This window comes from Meleagris gallopavo, chromosome 13 (assembly GCF_905368555.1).
Source record: "Meleagris gallopavo chromosome 13, MGAL_WU_HG_1.1, whole genome shotgun sequence".
Taxonomy (NCBI): domain Eukaryota; kingdom Metazoa; phylum Chordata; class Aves; order Galliformes; family Phasianidae; genus Meleagris; species Meleagris gallopavo.
Genome location: NC_139416.1, coordinates 9,271,424 through 9,293,973, shown reverse-complemented (window position 1 = coordinate 9,293,973; position 22,550 = coordinate 9,271,424). Strand labels below are relative to the sequence as shown.

Genomic DNA, 22,550 nt, shown 5'->3' with positions numbered 1-22,550 from the left:
AAATATACGTAAATAACACAAACCTTGTATTATAAGATGGAAAAGAAAGCACATAACCAATCCTTTCAGACTGTAAACAGTAAGCATGTGTTTAATTTTTAGTCCAGAAGCTAATGGTATCAGCCAGTTTACTTGGTTGTTAAATAACAGCATTCCCATAAAAGAACTTCCATGTTTACTTGAAGAATTTTGAAACCAATTTTAATTCATGTTCATAATGCTGTTAAGTTTAAAGTGATGTTTGGGCTGCAAAATGAGGAGAGTCACTTAATTGTGGTTCTGCATTCATTTTGTTAGCAAATTAAAAAAACTAGCATTTTCTTACATTTATGGACTAGGAGTCCTGGAACAAAACGAGATAGTGCTGCATTTAGCAGACCTCAGTTCAGATAGTTTGATACAACTGCTGATCATTGTTGCTATCAATACCACAGGACTAAATTTTATACTCATTCAAATGTGTATATGTTTTGTTAAAGTAAATGCTAGAAAAATGAGGACAGCATTTGGATCCTAACACAAGAGAATCTGTTATTCTAACCTAAAATGTTCTCTAGATTTCAACTTTCAAAGCCAGTAGTTGAGTATTTACTCAACACTCCTGAGAAAGCAGTGCTGAAAGCAACATCATGCCTGCTGTCCTTACGGCAGCGATTTTTTTACTTTTCAAATGCCTGATTTCTCTGCTTTATAAATTTAGATAAATCATCGTATTCAACTTTGGGTACACGAGAAGGGTATGTTTATTTAAAGAAAACTTAATGTGAAGGCTTAGCATGTTAGCTTAATTTCTGTAGTTGAAATAAGAACTTTTTCTTTAGAAGAACTCATTGAAAAGGTGCATCAATATTCCAGTTTTTCTTTGTTTGCTTTTAATCACTGCTGCAAGCCAACCATTAAGTTGTAAGAACATACTTTATTTTAAGTTAAATAAATAGTGACAATAACAAGTTTCATTCAAGTGTAGAAAATACCACTCATGCACAGGCAAAAACAACGTAATTCAAGTCAGCAATATGATTTCAGTATACAACAAATTTAATGTGTGTCCTATGAATAAGGACAAAACTGAAGTAGAACAAGATTCAAATTAAGCAGTGAGCATCTTCATTTGTAGTGAAAACACAGTGACATTCTCATTCACTGATCAGCAGCAGAGTATTTGTATTCTCATCACGCTAAATTCAGAGTGTTTGAAATTTGACTTTTTTTATTAACAAGAATAGCTTTTCCATTTTCCTTCCACTCACACTCCAGTGGGAAAAAATCTGTGAATCTATAATTTAAAAAAAAATCAATGCTTTTGGACAGTGGTGTTTCATATTGTTTTGATTTGCGTACTCATGCTCCTGAACTCTGTCACATTGTGCATACACTTGTATCAAGTGTGCTTTTCTACTTTTCTTAACAGGAGATTAATAACAGGAACACTATCCATTTAGAAGAGACTGCAACGATCCACTTAGAATTCTACTTCATCTTATGATTTCACGTATAAGAAAATACAGACTTTAATGAACAAATTAACAGTGGATAAATCTGCAGCCACCTTTGTCTTAAGATTTGAAAAGACATTATTTTTTCGAGGTTCAATCCTTTACTAACTGTGTGCACACTCAAATGGAGTAAGACTTACATAATTACCAAGTCTTCAGGTCCTGTGTTATTGAAAATCAAAGAAAAAAAGTAATGGACTGAAAATTTTCAGCTCATGAACTCACTGTGGCTTGCTTTTGAAGATGAGTCTTAAAAATCCCTCTATACAAATAACTGTTGCTAAACATTACATCCATTTAGGATAACGAAGTACAAAATAATGAATGCAGTAGATGCTATATTACCATGTTTTTTATCCACCAGAAACCTGGCTTGCATTACTGGGGCTTTCAGAACATGAGTTCAAATTATCTGATATATATGACTTTTTCGAGAAGCGAAGAAAAAGTCCAATTTCTGATGCACCTTCATGTGAACAAAGTAAAGGAGACTGCAGTGAGTAAAAACACTCACAGACCTTTAGTGACCAGTGGTGGCCATCCTTAACAGTACATCTTCCTGCAGCTTTCGCTGTATTTTCCTTAAATGTGTTTACTCAGTATTACTGTGAAAGAGTTCTTCACATTTAAATCAAAAGACAGCTATTATTACACCTCAAGTATGTCTAGACAGACTGAAGCAGTAGCACCAATTAAAACAGGCTTGACTGTTTAAGAGTGCTGCTGGGAATCTATACAAACCTAAGATAGCTGTGTACAAAACACATCCTATGGAATGAGTGAAACACCGTAGAAAGGAACGTAGAGTCTTATACATAAATTCCTATGTGAATCGTGTCTAGACTGGATCAATGTGCATAACTCACAGTTTAAGCCTTCACTTGGCATTCTTTTTCCTCACTAGATTCAATTTGTTACACACTTTTTTTACCCCAATTCAGTTTTATTACATATTAAAAGGTTACTTGCTGCTGTTCTTAAAAGTTTTGAGTCCTCAACTCAAAAAGTTATCACCTGTTCATATATGTTGGTAACATACTTTTCTTAACAAAGATTATCTTATAGTAACTTCACCAGACGTATCTGATTATTACCTTTTGATAATGTGTCCATAGTAATCGGTGTGGCAAACTGATTATGTATTAAAACCCCCATGTGATCAGGTCTCTGTAACTCCCTGTGGAGTGTCTCATATGCACTATAATGTTTGTACTAAGCATTCTTGAATGAATGGCATGTATTTACATGAACAGAACAAATCTCCCTAGGTTACATAATAAAGAACATTAACACATGGGTCCTTTTACAAGACATAACAGTGCTTCTGTTAGTTAATGTCCTCTCAGTTCTACATTTAAACAGGCAATTTTTAGGTAAACACTGGGAAAGTTTTCTGCTGCTCTTGCTTTTATCCTCCCAAACTGCAGGCTATCCAACTGACCAGTTACGTGTCCAGTACCACAGACTTCCTCTTTCCCAAATAATTTCTCAGAAATGAACGAGAGATGAAACAGATTTTTTTTAGCTTTATCTGGATTTCTGCAAAGACCGTGGGAGTTTCCAGAAATGTGACTGACTGTATGTCAAGAGGCCAAAGTCTCTGTCTGTGAACATGAGACAGGATCTCTTTCAGGATGCCTAGAAAGGTCTGCTGTCACCCTACATCACTGCTGTTTGCCAAACTATTGTCAGAAATTATTGCATCTGCTGTAGGTGGATTCACTGCTCCTCATCTCATAGTTAACTGTGAAGTTCAGACAGATTGCATGTTCAGAAAGAATCTGAACCAGTGGCAAGAATCAGCCTTTCTGCAGGGGGAGACAAGATCATGGTTAATGTAGAAGAAAACCACAGGGCTTGCTAGCATTTTTCTGAGTATGCAGCTCTCGCTTTTCTCTCTCAGGATGTGGAAAGCCATCAGTATGTGCTGTGCCAACCCTGGTAGCTGGCTTCTATGCAACCCAGTCTAAAGCTACAAACTATACTTGCTGAATATTTCTAGTTTCCCCTGTTCTCCTCCACACCTCCCCTTTCCCTGATCATTAGCCTTTACTGAAATGGACATTTACATTCTCTTATCGGTGTGTCCATTCTTCCCTTTTTCCTCCACTGAAGTAATATCTTGTGTATTGCTGAAAAAATTCTCAATCTATTCAGTGTCATGCAAAACACCTGTGTTGGCCTCCAAATTTGTGTCAGTCAGAAATATTGTAAACAGTGAGCAGCAGCAAACTGCAGAACCTATTCAAGAACAAAAAATACAGGCTTCTGAGAGTGATGATCTATTAATAGCAGACAAATCGCTGTCATAGCCAGTAGTGATAATACCCTCAATACTTCACAATTAACCCTTACAAGTCCAGCTAATGAACACATCCTAGTTTGCAGGCTGATTTGCATCTTTTTTTTTTTCAAAAAGCATGAAAGGAACTGTGCATTTCAGGATTTAGAGAGGCAAAAGTTTTTTGTTACGTTTCCAAGTGCTAGGTTGAGATTCTCAGTGCACCCAAATGACAAGAGATGTGTGGCACAAAGCACTTTTGGGTGGCCCTGTGAGAGCTCTCCAGTGCCAGCACAGTCTATGAGAGTTTTACCACACACACTGCCAGCACGATAGCAATAATGAGAACAGCGGAGAAAATAATCCCAGCCAGAACTTTGCTGATATCGCAGAAGGATTTATTTTCCTCCACAGAGATCATGCCAATGGAAGAAGCGCCCACACTGATGGTGGATTTGAGTTCAGCCCCAGGGTCTTGCTTAGCTTCTACTGTCCACTGGGGAACATTGACCTTCATTTCCATCTCGTACATCATTTCTCCTACCTGGTTGATTTCGTTCTCTAGGTCCTTCAGATCCACCACATCTATGTTGTGCTCAGCCTCGTACTTCATGTTCTGGACGCTCATGGCCCGGGCGGCCACGCCGGAGGTGCCCCCGCTCATGCCCGTCTGGATCAGGTGCTTTTTGGGGACGTTCAGCGGGAATTCGTGCCCCAGCTCCAGGGCTCTCCTCATGTCGATCTCCAGGATCTCTAGGCACGTGGAGAAAATCACCCATAGTCTCTCGAACTCGGCTTTGTCCTCCTTACTCACGGTTTTGTCCCTCAGCACCGTGGTCAGCTTGTTCCTGTTGGCCACCGCCAGCTCCTGGGCTTTCTGCCGGGTCTTCTTCAACTCCTCGCGCAGGTTCTGCGAGTCCGAGGTGCCGCCGATGGTCAGCACCATGTGCCGGTAGCAGGCGGTCACCCTGCTGAGCGCGTCCAGCAGCGCCTTGCACTCCTCCTTCACCATGGTCCCGCCGTCCGGGCGCCTCCGCCGCGGTTATCCGGCCTCGGGAGCGAGGAGCTGCCCACCGCAGCCGCTACCAGCACGCATGGCGGGAGGCAGCCTCGGGTCGCGCCCGCCCCGCGGCCCCTCAGGCGGCGCCGGCCGCTCCGGGTGCGCGGGGCGCGGGCAGCATCGCTTCTCCCGCTACCGCCGGCGGGCGGCACGACCGAGGCGAGCCATCCCGTAGAGCGCCGGGCGTCCGCCGATCGGGCGCCGTACTTTGACGAGTGCCAAACACGGGACGAAAACAAACCCAAAAGCTAAAGCTCTGACTCTGGAGAACGGCGGCTCCCCCCGCCCGCCGATTGCACGAGCCCGATCCGGCGCAGCTGGGCGCCGCTCGGTCACATGGCGCCGAGCGGGGAGCGCCCGCGGCCTCCGGGCGCGGCCCGGGCCGGCCCTATAAGCCCTCGCAGGCTCCGCCCCTACAGGCTCCGACCCCCGGTGGCCGCCTGCTTCCTCGTTCGCTTCCCGCCGCTGCCCGGCCATTGGCTTCGTGCGGTGCCGCGCCGGCCCGCCCTGGTTCCCGGTAGGGCTCGGCCGAGGCGCGGGGCGGTTGGGGGGGGCGGTGGCGTTGGCTGGGCGAGGGCGCTCTCTCACTCCTCCTCTCCCTCTCTTCCTCCCGCAGCCCGCCGGTCGCTTTTCGCGGGGCCGGTCCCGGCGGTGCCCTGCCGTCCTCTCTTCAGCCAGAACGGCTGTGTCGCGGCCTGTGAGCCGTGCTGCGAGAGGGGAGGTGCCGGCCGCGGCCTGCTCCCGGGCTGGGGCTGGCGCTGGCGCGGAGCCGGTGGGGCCTTGGGTCGGCCCTGCTGGGGTTGCGGCGCTGCGCTCCCCGCGCCGTGCTCCCCGCCGCGTTGGTAGCCCCGGCTCTGGCGGCGTCCGGCCTGTGGCGCGGGGCTGCTGGTGCCCGCGGTCCCGCTGCCACCTGCGGTAGACCTGCTGCCCGCGCTGCGCAGCGTCGGGAGCGCTTAATGCACTGCTGAACTTTTTCTCACCCTGGTACGTGCATTATTTATATCAGAGAAGTGCACTTCGGTTCCTACCGGGCTCTGCGATGCACACTTTCTGTATATCAGTCTCACAGATGGTTCAGCTCGTTTCTCGGGGGCAAGAATTTGCATGTTTTTACTCTTTTTCTGTGGATTATTTAAGAAGGCCCCTAGGAAGTGTGAGAGTATGGAGCCCAGAATGTCTAAGGGCAGTTGAAATCAAGTAATCATGCATCAGAAGGTGTAGCAAACACAAACTTTTTACCATAAAAAAATGATACTTTAGTGGCTGCCCTTGTGTATGTTCTGAAATATGATGTGGCTAGTGATGAGCTGTAGGCTATGTACATGTGCCTGTGTCTTCCAGAAGAACAGATAACACTGACGCTGAGTGCTGCACAGCAGCAGACTTCTGGAGAGCTTGCTTGTCATGCCACACACCGCTCATATGCCTTCATGCTCCTGGACAACTGTATGGTTTGATGTTGCTACAGTAATTTATGAGAAGTGAAAACATCCTTCAAGGGGGAGATCATGACCCTGTCCCTTATTGTGGCTGCATTGTGCACCACAGGCAAGATAAGGCACTGTTCTGGGCAGGCCAGGTTCTGGGGGGTATGTCGAGGTTGTGTTCCTTTTCTATGATTCAGTTACATGGGGAGTTTGGTCCTCTGCTCCCCTGACTGCTTTTTATTCTGCCTTTCTATTGGATTAGGCCATAAGTCGTGTGTGGCTACTGCTGCACCCTTGTGCACCTGTGGAAGAAACCAGCTGCCAAGTCCTGCAGCAGGCTGTGGGGTCACTGTGGAGCTACTGGGTAGCTCCCTGCCAGCAGTAGACAAGGTGTAATGAATCAATGTCTGTTCCTTGCTGGAATGAAGAAGCAGAAGATGCTTTTGACCTTGTATGTGAAGTTTTGTAACTGCTTAATTATTGTCATGTGGTAGAAGGATTAGCTCTAGGTTTCAATCTGGAGTCCTGTGTGACTTAAGCTTAATCCTAACTAAGTTAGACATCCATGTGTATGTGGGCAGGAGCTGCACTGCTGCACCTTACTGAGGCTGCTCTTCCTTGTGGCATGCCAGAATCAGTTTCTCTGAAATTCAGATGTAGCTGAGGGGAAGGGATGTTGTTTAGGAGCATGTGACTGCATAAATCCGAAGGTGGCAGCAGTTACAATTTGTGTCAGGTAATGCCTAAAAACTTCTCATAGATATGTCATGTGCGAAGAAAGGTTGTTCTGCAGAATAGCTCTAATTAAGTTCAGTTGTGTGCAATTATCCTATTCAGGTTGATTCTGAAAACTCTTAAAATTTGCCTGTAGCTTATCAGACATGATGCTGTTAAATCCAAGCCATGATAACGCCTTCAAAGAAGATGCTGACTAGCTGAAACTTTGTCCAAAAATTTTGACAAAAAAAGCCAAACCCTGCAATTATAAGGGAGCTAGGAAGCAACATAATGAGTGCAAGCAGAAATGTATTTGCTGGTTCTGTAGAAAGGCTTCCTTCCAACAGGTGTTTATGATAGTGTTCTTCATGTTGCAGTACTCTTAAAAACTGCAAGATACTCTGCTTCTTCTTGAGCATTAGTGTTTGTTAAGTCCTGTATCATTTTAATAGACTTAAGTGGTATTTTAGGTAAATAGAAATCTGTTTTGTTTGAATGGTTGGTAAATCTTGCCTCGTGGCTTCGCCTCTGGGATGAGCTCATACGCTGAGTTCAGGCATCTGAATGCTGTGACCTGAGGTGGTTGAAAGCCACTGAGATCAGGCCAGAACATAAGGATTGGATGCAGCGTGAACAAAACTGGTTGAGTGTCTGACAACACAGTACAGCTTTGTTCATATAACTGCTGTTAACTCCTGGCTTGCATTTTGTGAAGCATTTTGTTGTAAAGTGTCTTGAAATGTTGATTCAGAGTGAGAATTTTTGTTTCCACATCATTGCCTTGAAGACGATCGGGGGGCTGGAGCACCTCCCCCACAAAGACAGGCTGAAGGAGCTGGGCTTGTTCAGCCTGGAGAAAAGAAGGCTGTGGGCTGACCTCATTGCAGCCTTTCAGTACTTAAAGGGAGCTTATAAACAAGAGGGGAATCAACTCTTTGAAAGGGTAGATAACAGCAGGACAAGGGGAAATGGGTTTAAGTTGAGGGAGGGAAGATTTAGGTTGGATGTCAGGGGGAAGTTCTTTACAGAGAGAGGGTGAGGTGCTGGAACAGGCTGCCCAGAGAGTTGTGGATGCCCCATCTCTGGAGGTGTTCAAGCCAGATTGGATGGGGCCCTGAGCAGCCTGGTCTAGTATTAAATGGGGAGGTTGGTGGCCCTGCGTGTGGCGGGGGGTTGGAGATTCAATGATCCTTGAGGTCCCTTCCAACCCAGGCCATTCTGTGATTTCTATCATGGAGGATCATCAGTCTGATAAGTTTATTGTGGACTTGCTGTTGCATGGCTTTCAGTTACATTGGGCCAGTGTATGGTGTCCAGTGTGGTATTAAAGGCAAGTAGTGCTTATAATTGTTTGCTGTGCTAGTTGGAAGAACTTTACCTGTGCAACTGCTCCCACCTTCCTTCCTCTCTGCTCCTCAAGAGGGATATCTAGTGTAATTCAGCAGTGTTTCCCATAACTAGATAATCTAGTAATGGGTGGATGTTTAAGCTCTTAGCATCAATGAGACAAAGCTACTGTTGGCCTGAAGTAACTTGGTTTTCCTACTGAGATACACAGAAAGCAGATGTGGTCTGCTTGAACATGAGTGGTCTGTGACTTTGTAGTCGAGACAGTATTTATGCCTCCATTTTAGTGTTTGGGCCCAATGCATAAACTGAGTTCTACAACTGCTTTGTCTCTGTGAGTTAAGGATCGCTGTAATTGGCTTAAGAAAACACTGTTTATCCTTGTACTTCAGCACCTTAGTTTTGGTGTGTTTTTGTATGGCCAGTCCCTTGTGAATTCATATGCTGATACCTTTGCAAGCCTGCAGAGGTGACCTTGTGTAAATGCATTGAGCAGATGGTGAGGACTTTGTCCATTCTGTTAATATTTGTTCTTTTTAATCTTTGTAGTTCTACTGATCAGCCTTTTCTGCACTCTTCCTTCACAGTTTGCTTGTGACTTGCTCAGGATTCCCAGTTTGAGACTTGAGTGCAGTCTTAGTAATGGTAATCTAGAGAACAAACACAGGTGAGGAATTTGCAGCTATTCTGTACATTTTTAAACCTGCAAGGGTTGGGAATCCGTACTCTCTTGGGTTGTTAGGAATGCAGCTTGTTCTAAGTACCTGGCTAATGCCAAGAGTGCTGATCTCTGAAGTCAGGGGAGGTGACTGGATGAGAGCAAACAGCATCCTGTGGGAGGGTGAACTGCTGATCAGAAGGATGAATTTGGTGGCTGGTGGGAGTCAGGCTGCTATGTACTTTGGCCTCAGGTCTGAGAGAAATGTAATTGTTTTAGCATCAAACTATAATACGAATGCACTTAAATTAGAAAGGTTGAATGTTCTTTTTAAGAATGAGCTCTGGTTTAGAGTTTTTTTGGAAGGTCATAATGGAAAGCAGTGTGAGGGATGAGCAGAACACACCTACGTGGCACTGCCTGCTGCTGTCAGGCATTGTGCAGTGCCCTAGGGCACAGCATCATGCTGAGAGAAGTGATGAGAGACAGCTGTCTGACCCTAAATAGAGAAGTGGGATCTGCGTGGAGCGGGATGTGCAGAGATGCCCCCCCAACCCCAAAAACCCAAACAAAAAAACAAACATCATACACAAAAATCTGTGCTCTGTACCCTTCACCTGAAGAAATGTGACTGCAGGGGAGATGCTGTTGAAAAAGGAGCATCTTTCTGGAATGGCACTGACCTCTCCTTCCCAGAACCTGCTGCATCACTGTCAGGCTCTCATTCGAGGATGATGTAACTCAGTTTTCCCCCAGTTTCTAGGAAACCTTGAGCTGACTGATGCAGATTCACTACTCAATACTCTGATAATTTAGAGGTGATACTCTGATATAGTCACTAAAATCACTGAAATTGCTATAAGTTGCAGCTGAATGTAAAAATAGTTTCCTCTTTATCTGTCCCTTCTGGGTGAGCAGGGTACACTGGAACATGTCTCAGAGCCATAGTTCATCAAATGCTCAGTGCTCATTCATTAGGGGTGGGAGTTTTTCCTGTGTGCCCAGAAACAGAGAAGGCTTCACGATGAAATGATTTCAGGTCTCAAACTGGGACTTTTAGCCTCAAGTAGTGTAAATATGAGGAGTAATAGTGCAAATAAAACTAGTTACAGTGGTACTGAGCCTAGTTAAGTCCCACTGTTAAATTTGTGTTTCCATACAGAATGCTTTGTGCTATTATGAAAGGCATTTTCTCTGTAGTATGTCTCATTAGATCTTCAATGTTAAAATGGGATATTCAGGAGGTATACTTCAGAACTGAATAAAAATTTTTAGAATGAGGACATAATGTAGCTGTCAAGTAAAAGCAGTGGCATCTATTTTATTGACTATTTCAAAATGTTCCTTAAAAAGAGTTAGAAATGAAAGAAAGGTCTTTGAAAAGCACCTGATTTCAGTATCTCTTAAGGAAAACCTTATGACAAAAACTTTTGTAGCCAAGTCCTGCTTACTGCTTTCAGTACCAAAGGTCATAGGACTTGGTTTCCACTCTTTTGGAAAAAAGTGACATGCTTGGATTCCATTGCATGGCTTTTCACTTCAGCTGTTCCGGGTGCAAGATGTGTCATTAGAACTATCACTCTGTTCTTAATCTACAAAGGACTTGGCTGTTCTAAGGGTATGATTATGTTGGTGGGGCTTTTTTGTGCAGGGTAACAAAATGCTTATTGGATTCTCTGATGAGCTGGCTTCTGTTCTTCCAGCAATCAGAGCTATTTCTGTGTTTACAGGCGTGAAGCCACACAGCGAAGTGATTCCATTTAAACATTTTGAAAGTAGTACTTCTGTATTGCTTTACAGCTTAGCATGATAGAATTTAATAAACTTAGTGAATATAGCTTATGGAAAATTTTTAATGGGCTTTCAATTACATGTTACCAGAACTGTTCAATGCTTATATGACTTTGTGCTTTTTCCTACTTGTGTAATGTTAGTAAATCTAAAGCTGTATGAGGAATAATTCCACCACCTGCCCCTTCAGTTCCATTAGATTAAAGTTGGATGTTGTGTTCTGCCAACAAATTCTCAATGGAATATTCTAATGCATTCTTAGAATTACTGCAATGCATTAGCTGTTATGTTCAGATGCACTTAACTTTTGAGATGGAAAGAAATCGACTTATCTCAAAAATGCTTGAGACAAAATTTGGGGGATCTTTAATATGTATTCTTCAGTTTCCTTAGGCTTGATCTATAGAAGTGTAGTGTGAAGGACTTGGCTTTGTTGTAGTTACTAATACTACATGGCCAATACATCCCCATTTCTGTCTGGGCAAATGTAGTTGATTAACTGCTTCAGTTAATTTAATGAACGTTTCTTTCATTCTTTTGCATGCCCACACATTAATCAGATATGGTAGCCATCCACTAATGGGGCAGTGTGCAGATGCAGGGCTAAGACAGAGGTGTTGAGAAAAGAGAAGGAAATTGAGAATCCATTCTCAAAACAGTACTCATTTGACTACTGGTTGCTACTTCCTGCTGTGCAGGGACTTGGTTGCAGCTTGATGTGCCCAGCTAGCAGATCAGGGTCCTCAGTCTGCTTCTGCTCAAGATAACTGGTAAACTCTTCTGTGAACTAAAAGCTAAAGCTTCCTTATTAGGGTGTTAGCATGTTGACAGCTTCTTAGTTGTACTACAGTAGCTAAAATGCTAGAATTAATGCAGATTCTTGTTGCTTCTTTTTCTGAGCTCTCAAGCATGTATTACTGCTGCAGTCAGTAGTCCTGTAGTAAACAAAATGCCTGGCTCTACATGGTATCTCATGAACCAGATCTGAAGATTGTTGTTTCAAACTTAGTGGGTCGATCTGTTAACTGAAACAGTTCTTACAGTACCCTGATTTTTTTTTTTTACATGCAGGCAATGACTTAAGAGCTGCATCAGTCAAACAGCAAATTTCATAAACTAAGGTTTTCTAGGGGGCTTTTCCCCTCCAATACATCCCTTCTATCTGTTTTGCTAGGGTATTAAATATTGTTGTTAATTTCTTACTAGGCAAAGCTTCTCACTCCTTCGACTGAGAGGCAGGTTTCTGGAGAAAGGAGGTCTGTGGAATGTGTTCTTCCTTCCCTTTTCTACTATGGGAAAGAATTCTTTGGACTTAGATTCGTTAAACTGCAAAATGGGCAATATAGCAGTTAGAAACACAAGTGCACTGCATTTTTGTCTCTGCAGTCTGATGCTTAGTTGCCTTGTTGTGTCAATGTGCTCTTGGCTCATCTCCCCACTGCCCAGCACCTGGCATCCTAATACTTTCTTGCATACTGTGTAGAAGGTCACAGCATTCTCATCTATCAGTTGACTGGATAGTGAACATGAATTCACAAATGAAAAGGCAGGTGATGCTTTGGTGGGCCATCTACTTCAGTAGAAGCTTGTTGTGGAAAGTATCTTGAGAGATCATATAATCTAGAGAGGCTAGAAGGCTGGATCTGTATCACTTCTAGTAGAGGTTTGTCTAACAGGTTCTTAAAGATTTACAATATTGGAGACTTGATAGCTTTGACAAGTGATCTAAAACATGTGTTTATCTTCTTTTTTTTTTTTTTTTTTAAAGTTGTTCCTGATCTGTAACCTGACTCTCTTTACCTAAGCTGAGGCCTGTTTCTTCTTTTACAGATGTGGAACAAAAGGCCTTTGCTGAGACATCCTGTACATCTGGGGGGTTTTCTTATCTCATACAGTTTCTTTACCTTAACCAGTATCACTGCACTGTGTCCTACATCTTCCTTTTCTGCCTTTCTCACTTAAGATTTTTCAGTCAATTTCATCTGCCCTGAAGTGTAGCACCCAAAAAGGAATATAGGACTCCAAAATAAGCTTTGCCATGCTGATGATTTTGCTTGCTGCATGTGTTCATACAGCCCTCTGATATTTGCCTTCTATATAATAAGTTGATGTTGAATCATGTTTGAACTGTGAGCTCTAAGTCATTTAAGATCTTACTGGAATTATTGCTTAGCTGGTTGTTCATAAGCAGTTAACAGGTAATTAGTCCTGCTTGGTAAGTCCTGTCTTAGTGCTGGCATAGCCAAATTAATGTCCTTTCATAAAAGATATTATTTTTGTCCTTCTGGAAAGTGGATGAATATTTCATCTGGAGCTTCATGAGAAAAAAAACTGCTGGAGACAGTTACCTGCCACTGCCTTCGTTGTCTGTAGTGGCTCATGCTGAGGTAATCCAGGCTGCAAGAAACTGCTGATAACTTTGTAGTGGGAATGACTTTCAGGCTTAATTGATTGTGTTTGTGTTGAGTTCTCCTTGTGCCTAATTATAAGGAAGGACCAGACAGTACATAGATCAGGTAACAGACAATAGATCAGTTAACAGCATAACTGAAACTAAAGGACTGTTTAAAAATCTGTGCAAATTCAGAATGTTTTTTTCCATCCTATTATACTGTAACATAGTGGTTTCATGTCTCTTTGCCAATCTGTGGAGAAGGACGTGTTTGTGGCACCAGTACAGCACTACTGTAGCTCAGTATTTCAAGTGCTACATGATAAGCATCAGAAGCTCACACTGAGCAACTAATGTGCTAAGTAAAAGTTAGGATACTAACCTCCATATCTTAAACTAGACCAGGCTGCCCAGGGCCCCTTCCAACATGGGCATTTCCAACCTGGAAATGCTAATTGTGTAAGGATGGCTTGGTTCAAATTGAACTTCTATTGCTCTTCTTACCTTTTCCTTTTTACTTACTATGTGTTTCTAGTTTCCTTGGGGAATCTGGATGAGTGGAAAAGGTATGACAATCTACTTAATTAAGCCCTTATAAACTTGTTAACCTTTGTTCTTCTGAATAAAACAATGCTGAAGTTAGTCTAGAAGGGTCCTATTGAGGTTTTTCATGTCCTTGTGTCTAGAGAATTAAAAGTACAGAGCCTTTTAAACTGAGGGTTTAGTGCCTCTGGAAATCCTCTTTTCCCTGTGACGCACCTTGTGATAACTCTCCAGTGTCTAGCAGTTGAATTTCTGTCTCTGGTAGCTTTTCTGCTTGCTGTTTTGCCAGATCTTGTCAGTCTGACTTCAGATGATTGACACCTTTTCTATGGAAGTAGAGGTTACCACAAATATTGGATTTCATTGGTGTCTTTTTAATTACGACTTGATGGTACATACCTGCTTCTTGTACCTTTCCTAAAACTTTCCCTGGAAAGTTGGGGATTACATTACACAGGGATTCCTATTACACTGTCTGAGTGTCTCACTGATATGTCAGTAATTGTCACTTACCTAAGCTTACTGTGAAAGCGTCAATGTCCCGAAGTGTTGTAGTCTTCTGTGACAAAGCTTTTAATTCCTATCTTCTGCTTTGTGTTAGACCTTAGCTTGTGTCTCAGAGTGGTTATAATGTAGATCTTAATATCTATCTTCCTCCATTAAGTTTTTTCCCAGCAAATCATGCACTTAAAGAGCAAAGGAGACCTTATGAGGGTACATGTGTAACAGGAAGTGTGTAGTTTTGTTTGGACATAGTTCCTTCTGATAAACTTTTGAGTGACTACACTTAATTTCTAGTTAATTAAGCATGACATTGACAGCTCACATCAGAGACCTGAAGCTACTTTTTTTTTTTGCCTCTGGTATTTTGCAATATTATACATTCACAGATACCATGTACTATGCTTTAACAATCTCCATATGTTTTCTAGAAAATCTCCTTTGGGTATCTGAAGTCCATATGGCTATGTATGATGAAGACCTTTTGAAAAATCCCTTTTATTTGGCCATTCAGAAGCGACGTCCCGATCTCTGCAGCAAAGTTGCAGAACAACATGGTATTGTAAGTATAAATAAGTGTATTCTAAAATAACTTACTAAATAGCAGCAAATTTTTTAAATTCCAGGCTTCCTAAGAGTCATGAAGATCAGTACAAGCCCGTGAAACATTTTGTCTGCAAACATGGATCTCTTGGTAACTGCACAGTAGTAACAGATGGAAGTGATAACTTCTAACCTTCACAGGGAACTTACTTTCTTTGTTACGAACTAGTTGTATATTCTTGCAATTGTGATTTAAATTAGGATTGACTTCTTGAAATGCCTGGTGGATAGACAATCACTTATTTCTGACAATTTTATATAGCAAATCAAAGACATTAAAATGAGTTGGAATAAAAAACTGTAATTCTTTAAAACTTCCAATCTGAGTATCCTGCTGTAAGTGTTGATCTAAAATTAAGTGTGTGGAGATTCCATTAAACTCAGCTTATTTCTATCAGATTGTAAAATTAAGCTTTATTTGGACAGGGCTCTTTCTATTACTTATTACTTAAGATAGTGATATGATTAGTGAACAGATTTTAGCATTTCTGCCAGTCCTATCTGTATTCTAATGCCTAATATCATTGACATCCTTACCTTAGTCTTATCCTTAATTCTTTGCATTAACTGCCCTGCACACTTGCACGAACTTGCTGGCTTCTAGTATGTATGGTCATCTCTGTGATGTTATGTGGGATTAAAAGCATATCTTTAAAGAAATACCTGTATATTCAACTTTAGTAAATATTTGTATAGTCTCAGAGGATTATTGGAGAATCAATGAGCAGTTGAACACTGCTTGTGAAGACAAAAATCTGTCAAATATTTCCAGAACCCAAGTGTGCCATTAACATTTAAAATTTTCTTTCTGTTCTTAAGTCTGACCTCTTATACTGGTGGTTCTGGAGCTGTTAATGGAACACTACATTTCCAGGATAAGAGTATTCATATTGAATTGTACTGCTGCTTCTGGAAAAGGATGGATGTCATTTTAAGAGCAGAAGCAATTTGAAGATGCTATTTCTTGACAGTGAAATGTATTTCTTTTCAGTGTGTATAGAGTTCCTGGTATTGAATGAGATCTCTCACTTTGTTCATAATTTTTTCTCATTGAATAGTAATTTACTGTAACTTGAAAGTGCTCATCCATTGCTTTACTCCAAGTGACTGAAATTGCTCTGAGAAAGTTTAGTCCAAATGGAGAATAACTTAATTAAAAGAAGAAACTCAAGATTCCTTTTGGATTAACAGTAGGAGTTTGAGCTTCTTGACATCAGAACAAATTGAAAAGTAGATTAGCTTTGTGTAAACAGATGTTAAAATGAGTCTTGCTTACTAGTCAAGAGTTTGTCTTTATCTGCCAATCTATTGTAGTATGAAAGGCAAAAGCAATCAGAATTTAAGTGGTGATTTATTGTATTTATCTCCAAATTGTGATCAAACTCTATTTTAGGTATTAGTTCCATGCAAAGGAAGCCTTTCAAGCAACTGTCTTTCCAACTGCCAGTTTGAATCTTATGTACTGAAGCCACTAGAAGAAAATTTTCAGACCTTAAATGGAAAGGTATTTCCGTTTTGGTATCTTGGGGACACTGGTAAATGACTCTCAGTCAGTAACTAACCGAACTAATGGTTACAGGAGCTAGCGAAGAGTTAGCGCTAGCTGGCAAAATAAGTGTCACTTATTTAAGACAGTGTTCTCTGGGATATGTTGCTTTCTAGTGAAAACTGTTTTGGTATGTACTCGAATGGTTGTCCTATTTAGATGGCTCTGACTCCAATTTTCAGTTTACTAGTTCAGTGAAGCAACTGTCAAGCTTATCTGTGTTTTTTAGTTGCGGAATTTTTGACTGTGTAAATGGGTTCTCTCCATTTTTGGCTGTTAAGAATCTTGTTGCCTGGTGTAAAGGCCACTTTCACTTAGTTAACTGCATCTTTAGATCTCATGCTGCCTGTATTGTATGCAGATGCAAGTTAACCACAGTTTAAGACAGTTAAGATAATACTGAGTAGTATCTGAGGCCTGATTTAGAAACTAATGCAAAGCCATTATAACCAATGCTAATGCTGCATAGATTTAAGATGAATTTTTTTCTTTTCTGCTTGCCATTTTTGCAGTACAGTCTGAGATTTTGCATCTATTTGCAGGCAGTCATCTAGGTATTCCTACTGTAGGTGTTCACACTGGAATTATTTAGGAGATAAAAGCTGAGCATGAGAAACATATCCAAGATGAATGGTGTCTTACTAAGCTGAACTCTAGATAACAAATATAAATTTTTTATTTTTTTTTCAATTTCCTTTTACTAAAAGTGCTTGAAAATCTGGAAATAGTTACTTGGTTTCAGATATTCTCCAAAGCTTTTTTAGTAGGGTGCTTGTAAGGAAAGTGAGTACAAGCAAGATTCAGCTAGGTGTTGTAAACTGCAGGAATCCCTATTTCAGCCGACGCAGCATTAGAATATGAAAAATCTGGAGTCTATGACTCTTCCATGTTGCAAGATTCTCTTTTTTTCCCTGGAGATATAACTGTGCATTGTAGAAGTTAAGGTAATTGTGTTTTTTGGAATTTTTCCACTTTTTTTTTTTTTTTCAGGAGATCTTCATACAAGGAAATCTTGTCATCTTAGGAACTGGTTTTAACTATCATCTCTCAGTACCTGTTCTTTTTGAGGAAACATTTTACAATGAAAAAGAAGAGAGCTTTAGTATTTTGTGCATAGCTCATCCACTGGAAAAAACAGAAAACTCAAGTAGGTATTGCAGTGATAACAGTTGGCCTTGTTTGCACAGCAAGCAAATCAGTATCTTTATTTAATGTGCTTTATTCATTCTGAATAGTCTGTGTTGACTGAAGCTCTCAGCATTTACTGATATGGTGGTGTGGATGTTAGTATGTTGCTGTAAAAGCATTAAGTTGGTGCCAGCCAGACTTTACTTTTATTAGGGCTTGTGTCCCAGTCTCCATGGTAAAGAATTACGGAGTACTTGATACAGCTTGATTTTTTTTGTTGTTGTTGTTTTTTTTTTTTTTAGCAATGCTCCGTTTAGTGTTGGCTGTTTAAAGGTAGAATTTAATCTCTTTAATCACACCTGTCTTCAGATGCAAAGTGGATGCACAAAATTGGATTGTGGTAGATTCATAGTCACTTCATTAGTGTTTAGAGGCTGTGTAGCATAGCTACATAGCAGCTCATTTGGAGGTCATCTGTCACATTTCATTTAATGTATTCTTTTCTTCCTAATATTGGAAAAGCCTCTTGATGAGGCTGGAAATGCTCTTTCCAAGGCTGCTACTCAAGCTGTGAATGTAACAGGATATCCTTATGAATTTTTGTACCGAATAAGTAACTGAAGCTACTTGAAATGTATGCTTTTTCTGAATTAAAAGCATCCCATCTTTCTAAATAAGTAAGAATGTAAACAAATGACAAAATGGTACTGGGCAAGTGTGAAAATAGCACTGTGAGAAGTGTGGACATTCAGTTGAAAATAAAATAGCTGAAATACATAAAGACTCAAACTATGACTATGAATATATGCATAAAATCTTCAGTTTTCAGCTATTGTTCAGCAGCCTTTCAGAAGTGAGGTGGCTTGTAATTTCTAAGTAATTTGAAATAAGACCTAAACCTATTATTAGTTGCCCTTTGAGTGCAGATGAAGGGCTTGCCTAGAGAAATTTTCTTGGAAAAGCTATATATAAGTATATGAATTCAAAACAAGGGATCAATTTGTATTATTTAGAAGAAAAGTGGATTTGGTTCAACATTTACTTGGTGTGACTTTGCCCTCTCATTCAGAAAAAAGTGTGCCTATAATAATAGGCTATTAAATAGGCTATGTTAAATTTCAGGATGTGGGTGTTTTATTTTTTACAGCTTGTTTAGAGCACACTATATTCCTGCATGGGCACTCAGTACTGTAATATGCTTTTCTTAAATTTCATGCCTGTTTCATGCTTGAGTTATGAGGAGCAATAAATTACCCCAGAGGAAAGGAGTATGCAGAATTAATTTTTAGCTATTCCAAACGGATAGTTGACATAAAAGGCAAGAGAGCTGGTTCTAAGTGTGGCTATTTAATTGCAGTATCTTTTCATAATTGAAAGCAACACCTTCATTTAAAAGCATAGTAAGCTGAATTAATGTTTCATTATACGCAAGTTGGCTTGTTATCTAGAACGAGAAAGAGCTTTACTGTACATGTGTATTCAATGTGTTAACTCTTGGGTTTCATTTTTAGATGAATCTACAGCTTCATCAAATCTTTATTCTCTTAAAAATATTGAAGATGTTAGAGAATTCTTGGGAAGGCACTGTGAGAGATTTGATAAATACATAGGATCTTTCTACCGAACATTTAAAGAACACGAACGGAAAAGCCTCCGCCACTACATAGTCAGTATCTTGCTGCTTGATGCTTAATTTACTAAACATAATTCACTTCACTGCTTTGGGTATATTTTCCTTTTAAGATGTTCTATGTCAGAATAGTCCAGGGAGGAAGGTAGGAAGGGAGAAAAGAATTTGTAACTGTGAATTACTGCATCTTGACTGTTATGTAAAAGCAGCTTTTAGCTAAAGATACTACTTTGCTTTTGTTGATGCTGTATGCTTCTAAGTCAGAGAAGCTCTCCTTTCTTTGCTCTTCTATGCTTTGTTGCTTCATATCATTAATTCAGATCTACTTTTTCTTTTGCCTTCTAGGATTCTGTCAGTGCACTTTATACCAAATGTCTCCAGCATCTTCTGAGAGATTCACACTTGGTAAACACATCACTAAATACATAGTATGTAGTGTTACTTAAGCAATAAATCATTTAACTCTCTTGCTGTTTGTGGCTTTTCCTTTTTTAGAAGATGCTTGCGAAGCAAGAAGAACAGATGAATCTGATCAAACAAGCAGTTGAAGTAAGCATCTGAAGTGAAGGAAAACAACTGGCAAACAATTTTAGCTGTTCCTTTCATGTCTAAGCTACTGTTGGTTTTTTTTTTTTCCAACAGATGTATGTCCACCATGCTATTTATGATCTAGTCTTTAAATATGTGGGGACTATTGAGGCAAGTGAGGTAAGTTTGTTTGATTGCTGAAGATCAATTACATTAATCCAGTGCACTTTAAACATTTATTGCCTTTCTTATGATTAGGATGCTGCTTTTAACAAAATCACAAGAAGCCTTCAAGACCTCCAGCAAAAAGACATTGGAGTAAAGCCTGAGTTCAGGTGAGTGTTAGTTTTTGAGCAGTCACTGAGATCCTGTCTCAAATAAATTTCTGGCAGGCCCAAAAGTTATCCTTCAGACAATAGTAAATTTTTATTATGCTTCATTCCTTTGAGATAGAAAAACTGTATCATTTTAAGGCAGTTGTTTCATTGAAATTCTTTACTTCTGGGGTTTTATGCCTCCCATTCAATCTACAAGGCGCAGAAATGCAAGTGTAGGGTAGAGATAGAAATGTGTTAATACCATTCTTCATTTCGGCTCGGAATAAGTTCAGACTTGGATTTTGGACATCCTGCACAGGAGCTCTGATGTAGGTTGACAATTTCTTTCAAATTATTTTGTAGTTTTAACATACCACGTGCGAAGCGAGAACTGAGTCAGCTGAACAAATGTACTTCCCCTCAACAGAAGCTACTTTGTCTACGAAAAGTGGTACAAATTATTATGCAGTGTCCTAGCCAAAGAGGTCAGTAAATATGAATTAAAATAAAGCTCTGAGATTTTTTTTCTTAATATCTATGCACTGTGGCATATAAACACCTGTTTGAATTAGGCTTGTGTGTTAAGCAACTACATCCGGGTCTGCAGTTGTAGCTAGAGCATGTGACAAGCTTATGTAATCTAGGACTTTCTCAGGTAGGAAAAAAAGTGTCATCCATTTAAAACACCGAAGGTTGCTGTTGGCTTATTCTTGTCTGCTTGTCTGTGCTCCATGATAATCTTGAAATCAGAAATATAGAGATGTATCACTGCGAAATGCAGTGTTGGGAGTCTGGGTCAGGTGAACCTTATATAGACTACATTCAGAGTGCCACTGATTCTGCGATAGGAAAGTACAGACTGCTGATCTGATTATTATTTTATGTAGCCTCGAAAGGGAAGATGCTACCAATAGGCAAACAAAGTGGTGTGCTGGAATACTGCTTACATCACAGCATCACTTTCTTTCTCCTGGACAGCCCTTGGGATATGAAATAATATGTCAGTGGACAGTGTTCACCTTCAAGCCATTGTTCTGACTTCTCCAGTGAAGAAGGAGGGAATGCTAATTAAATATTGCAGCTGTATTTGTTTTTTTGGCTCCTGGCAGTCTATTTTTAGAGTGAGATTGAGAACATACTTTTGGAAGGTCGCATTGGTTACTAGTCAACTGGAAGAGCTGACCTTAGTTTTAAGAGGCAGAGCTGCATTTATAGGCATTAGTTTTGGTTTGAACCATGAGATTACTAATATCAGATATAAATTCTTTCTTTTAGTTAACATGGAAACCATGTGTGCAGATGATCTTCTCTCTGTCTTGCTGTATTTACTTGTAAAAACAGAAATCCCAAACTGGTATGTAACTTCTTGGCTGTACAAAGCTCCATCATGTTGTATATAATGATGCATGGGGTCAGATGTTTTTGGATTTCTAGTAATAGCCTACCCAAAGTCTAAGAGGGGTGATGTGATACAGAAAACTTGTCAGATAAACAGCAAAGATGTGACAGAATTCAGGACTTACTGGGAATTCAAGTGTTGGTTGTTTTGATTCCAACTCTGGAAAACTATTGTAATGGGGGAATCTTCCATTTACTGGATCTGCATGTCCGGTGTGGACTTTGTACTGGTTCATCCACATTTGCATTGGAACTGCAAAATTTTATGCAGTCTCTAGATGCTTGAGATATGTTACATGGAGAAATGTGATTTGAATGCTTAATTGCTTACTAGCATATGCTCTTATGGTTATTTCATCTGTTGGGAAAGGTATGTATAAACCTTTCAGCTTTGTCTGAACAGTTGTGTTAGTGTAAAAAAAAAAAAAAATCTCAGATTTTATTGATTTACCCTGGTACTTACGATGCTTGAAACTTGTGAGACTTTATTTCTTACTGTTGTCCTTACCTTGTCCCTTATATTTGTTATATCTAGTTTTTAACTTTGTATCACATAATGGAGAACTGAAGTGTTATGATCCTTCCACAAAGCTCAGAACAGCTATGATAATGCCAGCCTAACAATCTTTCTAGAAGTTTTTTCTTAACTCACATTTAATATCTGCTTGGATTGTCTGAAATGAGCTGTGATATTAAGGTATGACATGGTAGTGTCAACTTTAATGATTCATGGTTTTAACTTTATTTCAGGATGGCCAACTTGAGTTACATCAAGAACTTCAGGCTTTGCAGTTCGGTGAAGGATGAATTGGGATACTGTCTAACCTCAATTGAGGCTGCAATAGAATACATACGACAAGGCAACCTCTCTGACAGATCAACAGTAAGCTACTCTTAAAGTCTGTCAAATGTGATTTTTGATAAGTTGCACAACTATGTACCACTGTGGTGGTAAATCCAATCAGAAGAAGCAAACAGTTCATTTTTCACCCTTTGAAGGTTAGGAGGCAGCTGTACCTGAAGCAGAAGCTAAAATGTTAGAATGAAGTGCCAGTCCTGTAGCAACACTTGCTCACTGTACACTTTAAGAAGTAGGTAAATCTGAAGTAGATGCGTCTCTTCATTATGACTAGAAACAGTGACATCCCTTTTTTTTTTTTTTCCCCAAGAGCTGAATTTTAAGAAAG

General features: G+C 40.4%; 2 protein-coding genes across 4 annotated transcripts in view; one reads left to right on the top strand and one right to left on the bottom strand.

The window, feature by feature from the left end:
- Nucleotides 1-896: 896 nt before the first annotated feature.
- Nucleotides 897-4,789, bottom strand: RGS9BP (regulator of G protein signaling 9 binding protein). Its single transcript, XM_010717755.4, has one exon. It carries the CDS (start codon nucleotides 4,787-4,789, stop codon nucleotides 4,076-4,078), a length of 714 nt encoding a protein of 237 aa, XP_010716057.1. The 3' UTR covers nucleotides 897-4,075.
- Nucleotides 4,790-5,173: 384 nt separating this feature from the next.
- Nucleotides 5,174-22,550, top strand: part of ANKRD27 (ankyrin repeat domain 27) — a 41,583-nt gene continuing 24,206 nt past the window's right edge. The window contains exons 1-12 of one of the 3 annotated variants that reach the window (XM_085234878.1): nucleotides 5,174-5,354; nucleotides 14,645-14,775; nucleotides 16,210-16,320; nucleotides 17,353-17,509; nucleotides 19,002-19,156; nucleotides 19,466-19,525; nucleotides 19,616-19,669; nucleotides 19,763-19,828; nucleotides 19,907-19,983; nucleotides 20,329-20,450; nucleotides 21,241-21,319; nucleotides 22,114-22,246. In XM_085234878.1, coding sequence (XP_085091004.1) covers nucleotides 5,174-5,354; nucleotides 14,645-14,775; nucleotides 16,210-16,320; nucleotides 17,353-17,509; nucleotides 19,002-19,156; nucleotides 19,466-19,525; nucleotides 19,616-19,669; nucleotides 19,763-19,828; nucleotides 19,907-19,983; nucleotides 20,329-20,450; nucleotides 21,241-21,319; nucleotides 22,114-22,246 — 1,326 coding nt within the window. Of the gene's footprint in view, nucleotides 5,355-5,670; nucleotides 5,822-8,934; nucleotides 8,996-14,644; nucleotides 14,776-16,209; nucleotides 16,321-17,352; nucleotides 17,510-19,001; nucleotides 19,157-19,465; nucleotides 19,526-19,615; nucleotides 19,670-19,762; nucleotides 19,829-19,906; nucleotides 19,984-20,328; nucleotides 20,451-21,240; nucleotides 21,320-22,113; nucleotides 22,247-22,550 lie in introns of those variants that run through there. The other 2 variants (XM_010717758.4, XM_010717759.4) reach the window with 2 other exon arrangements.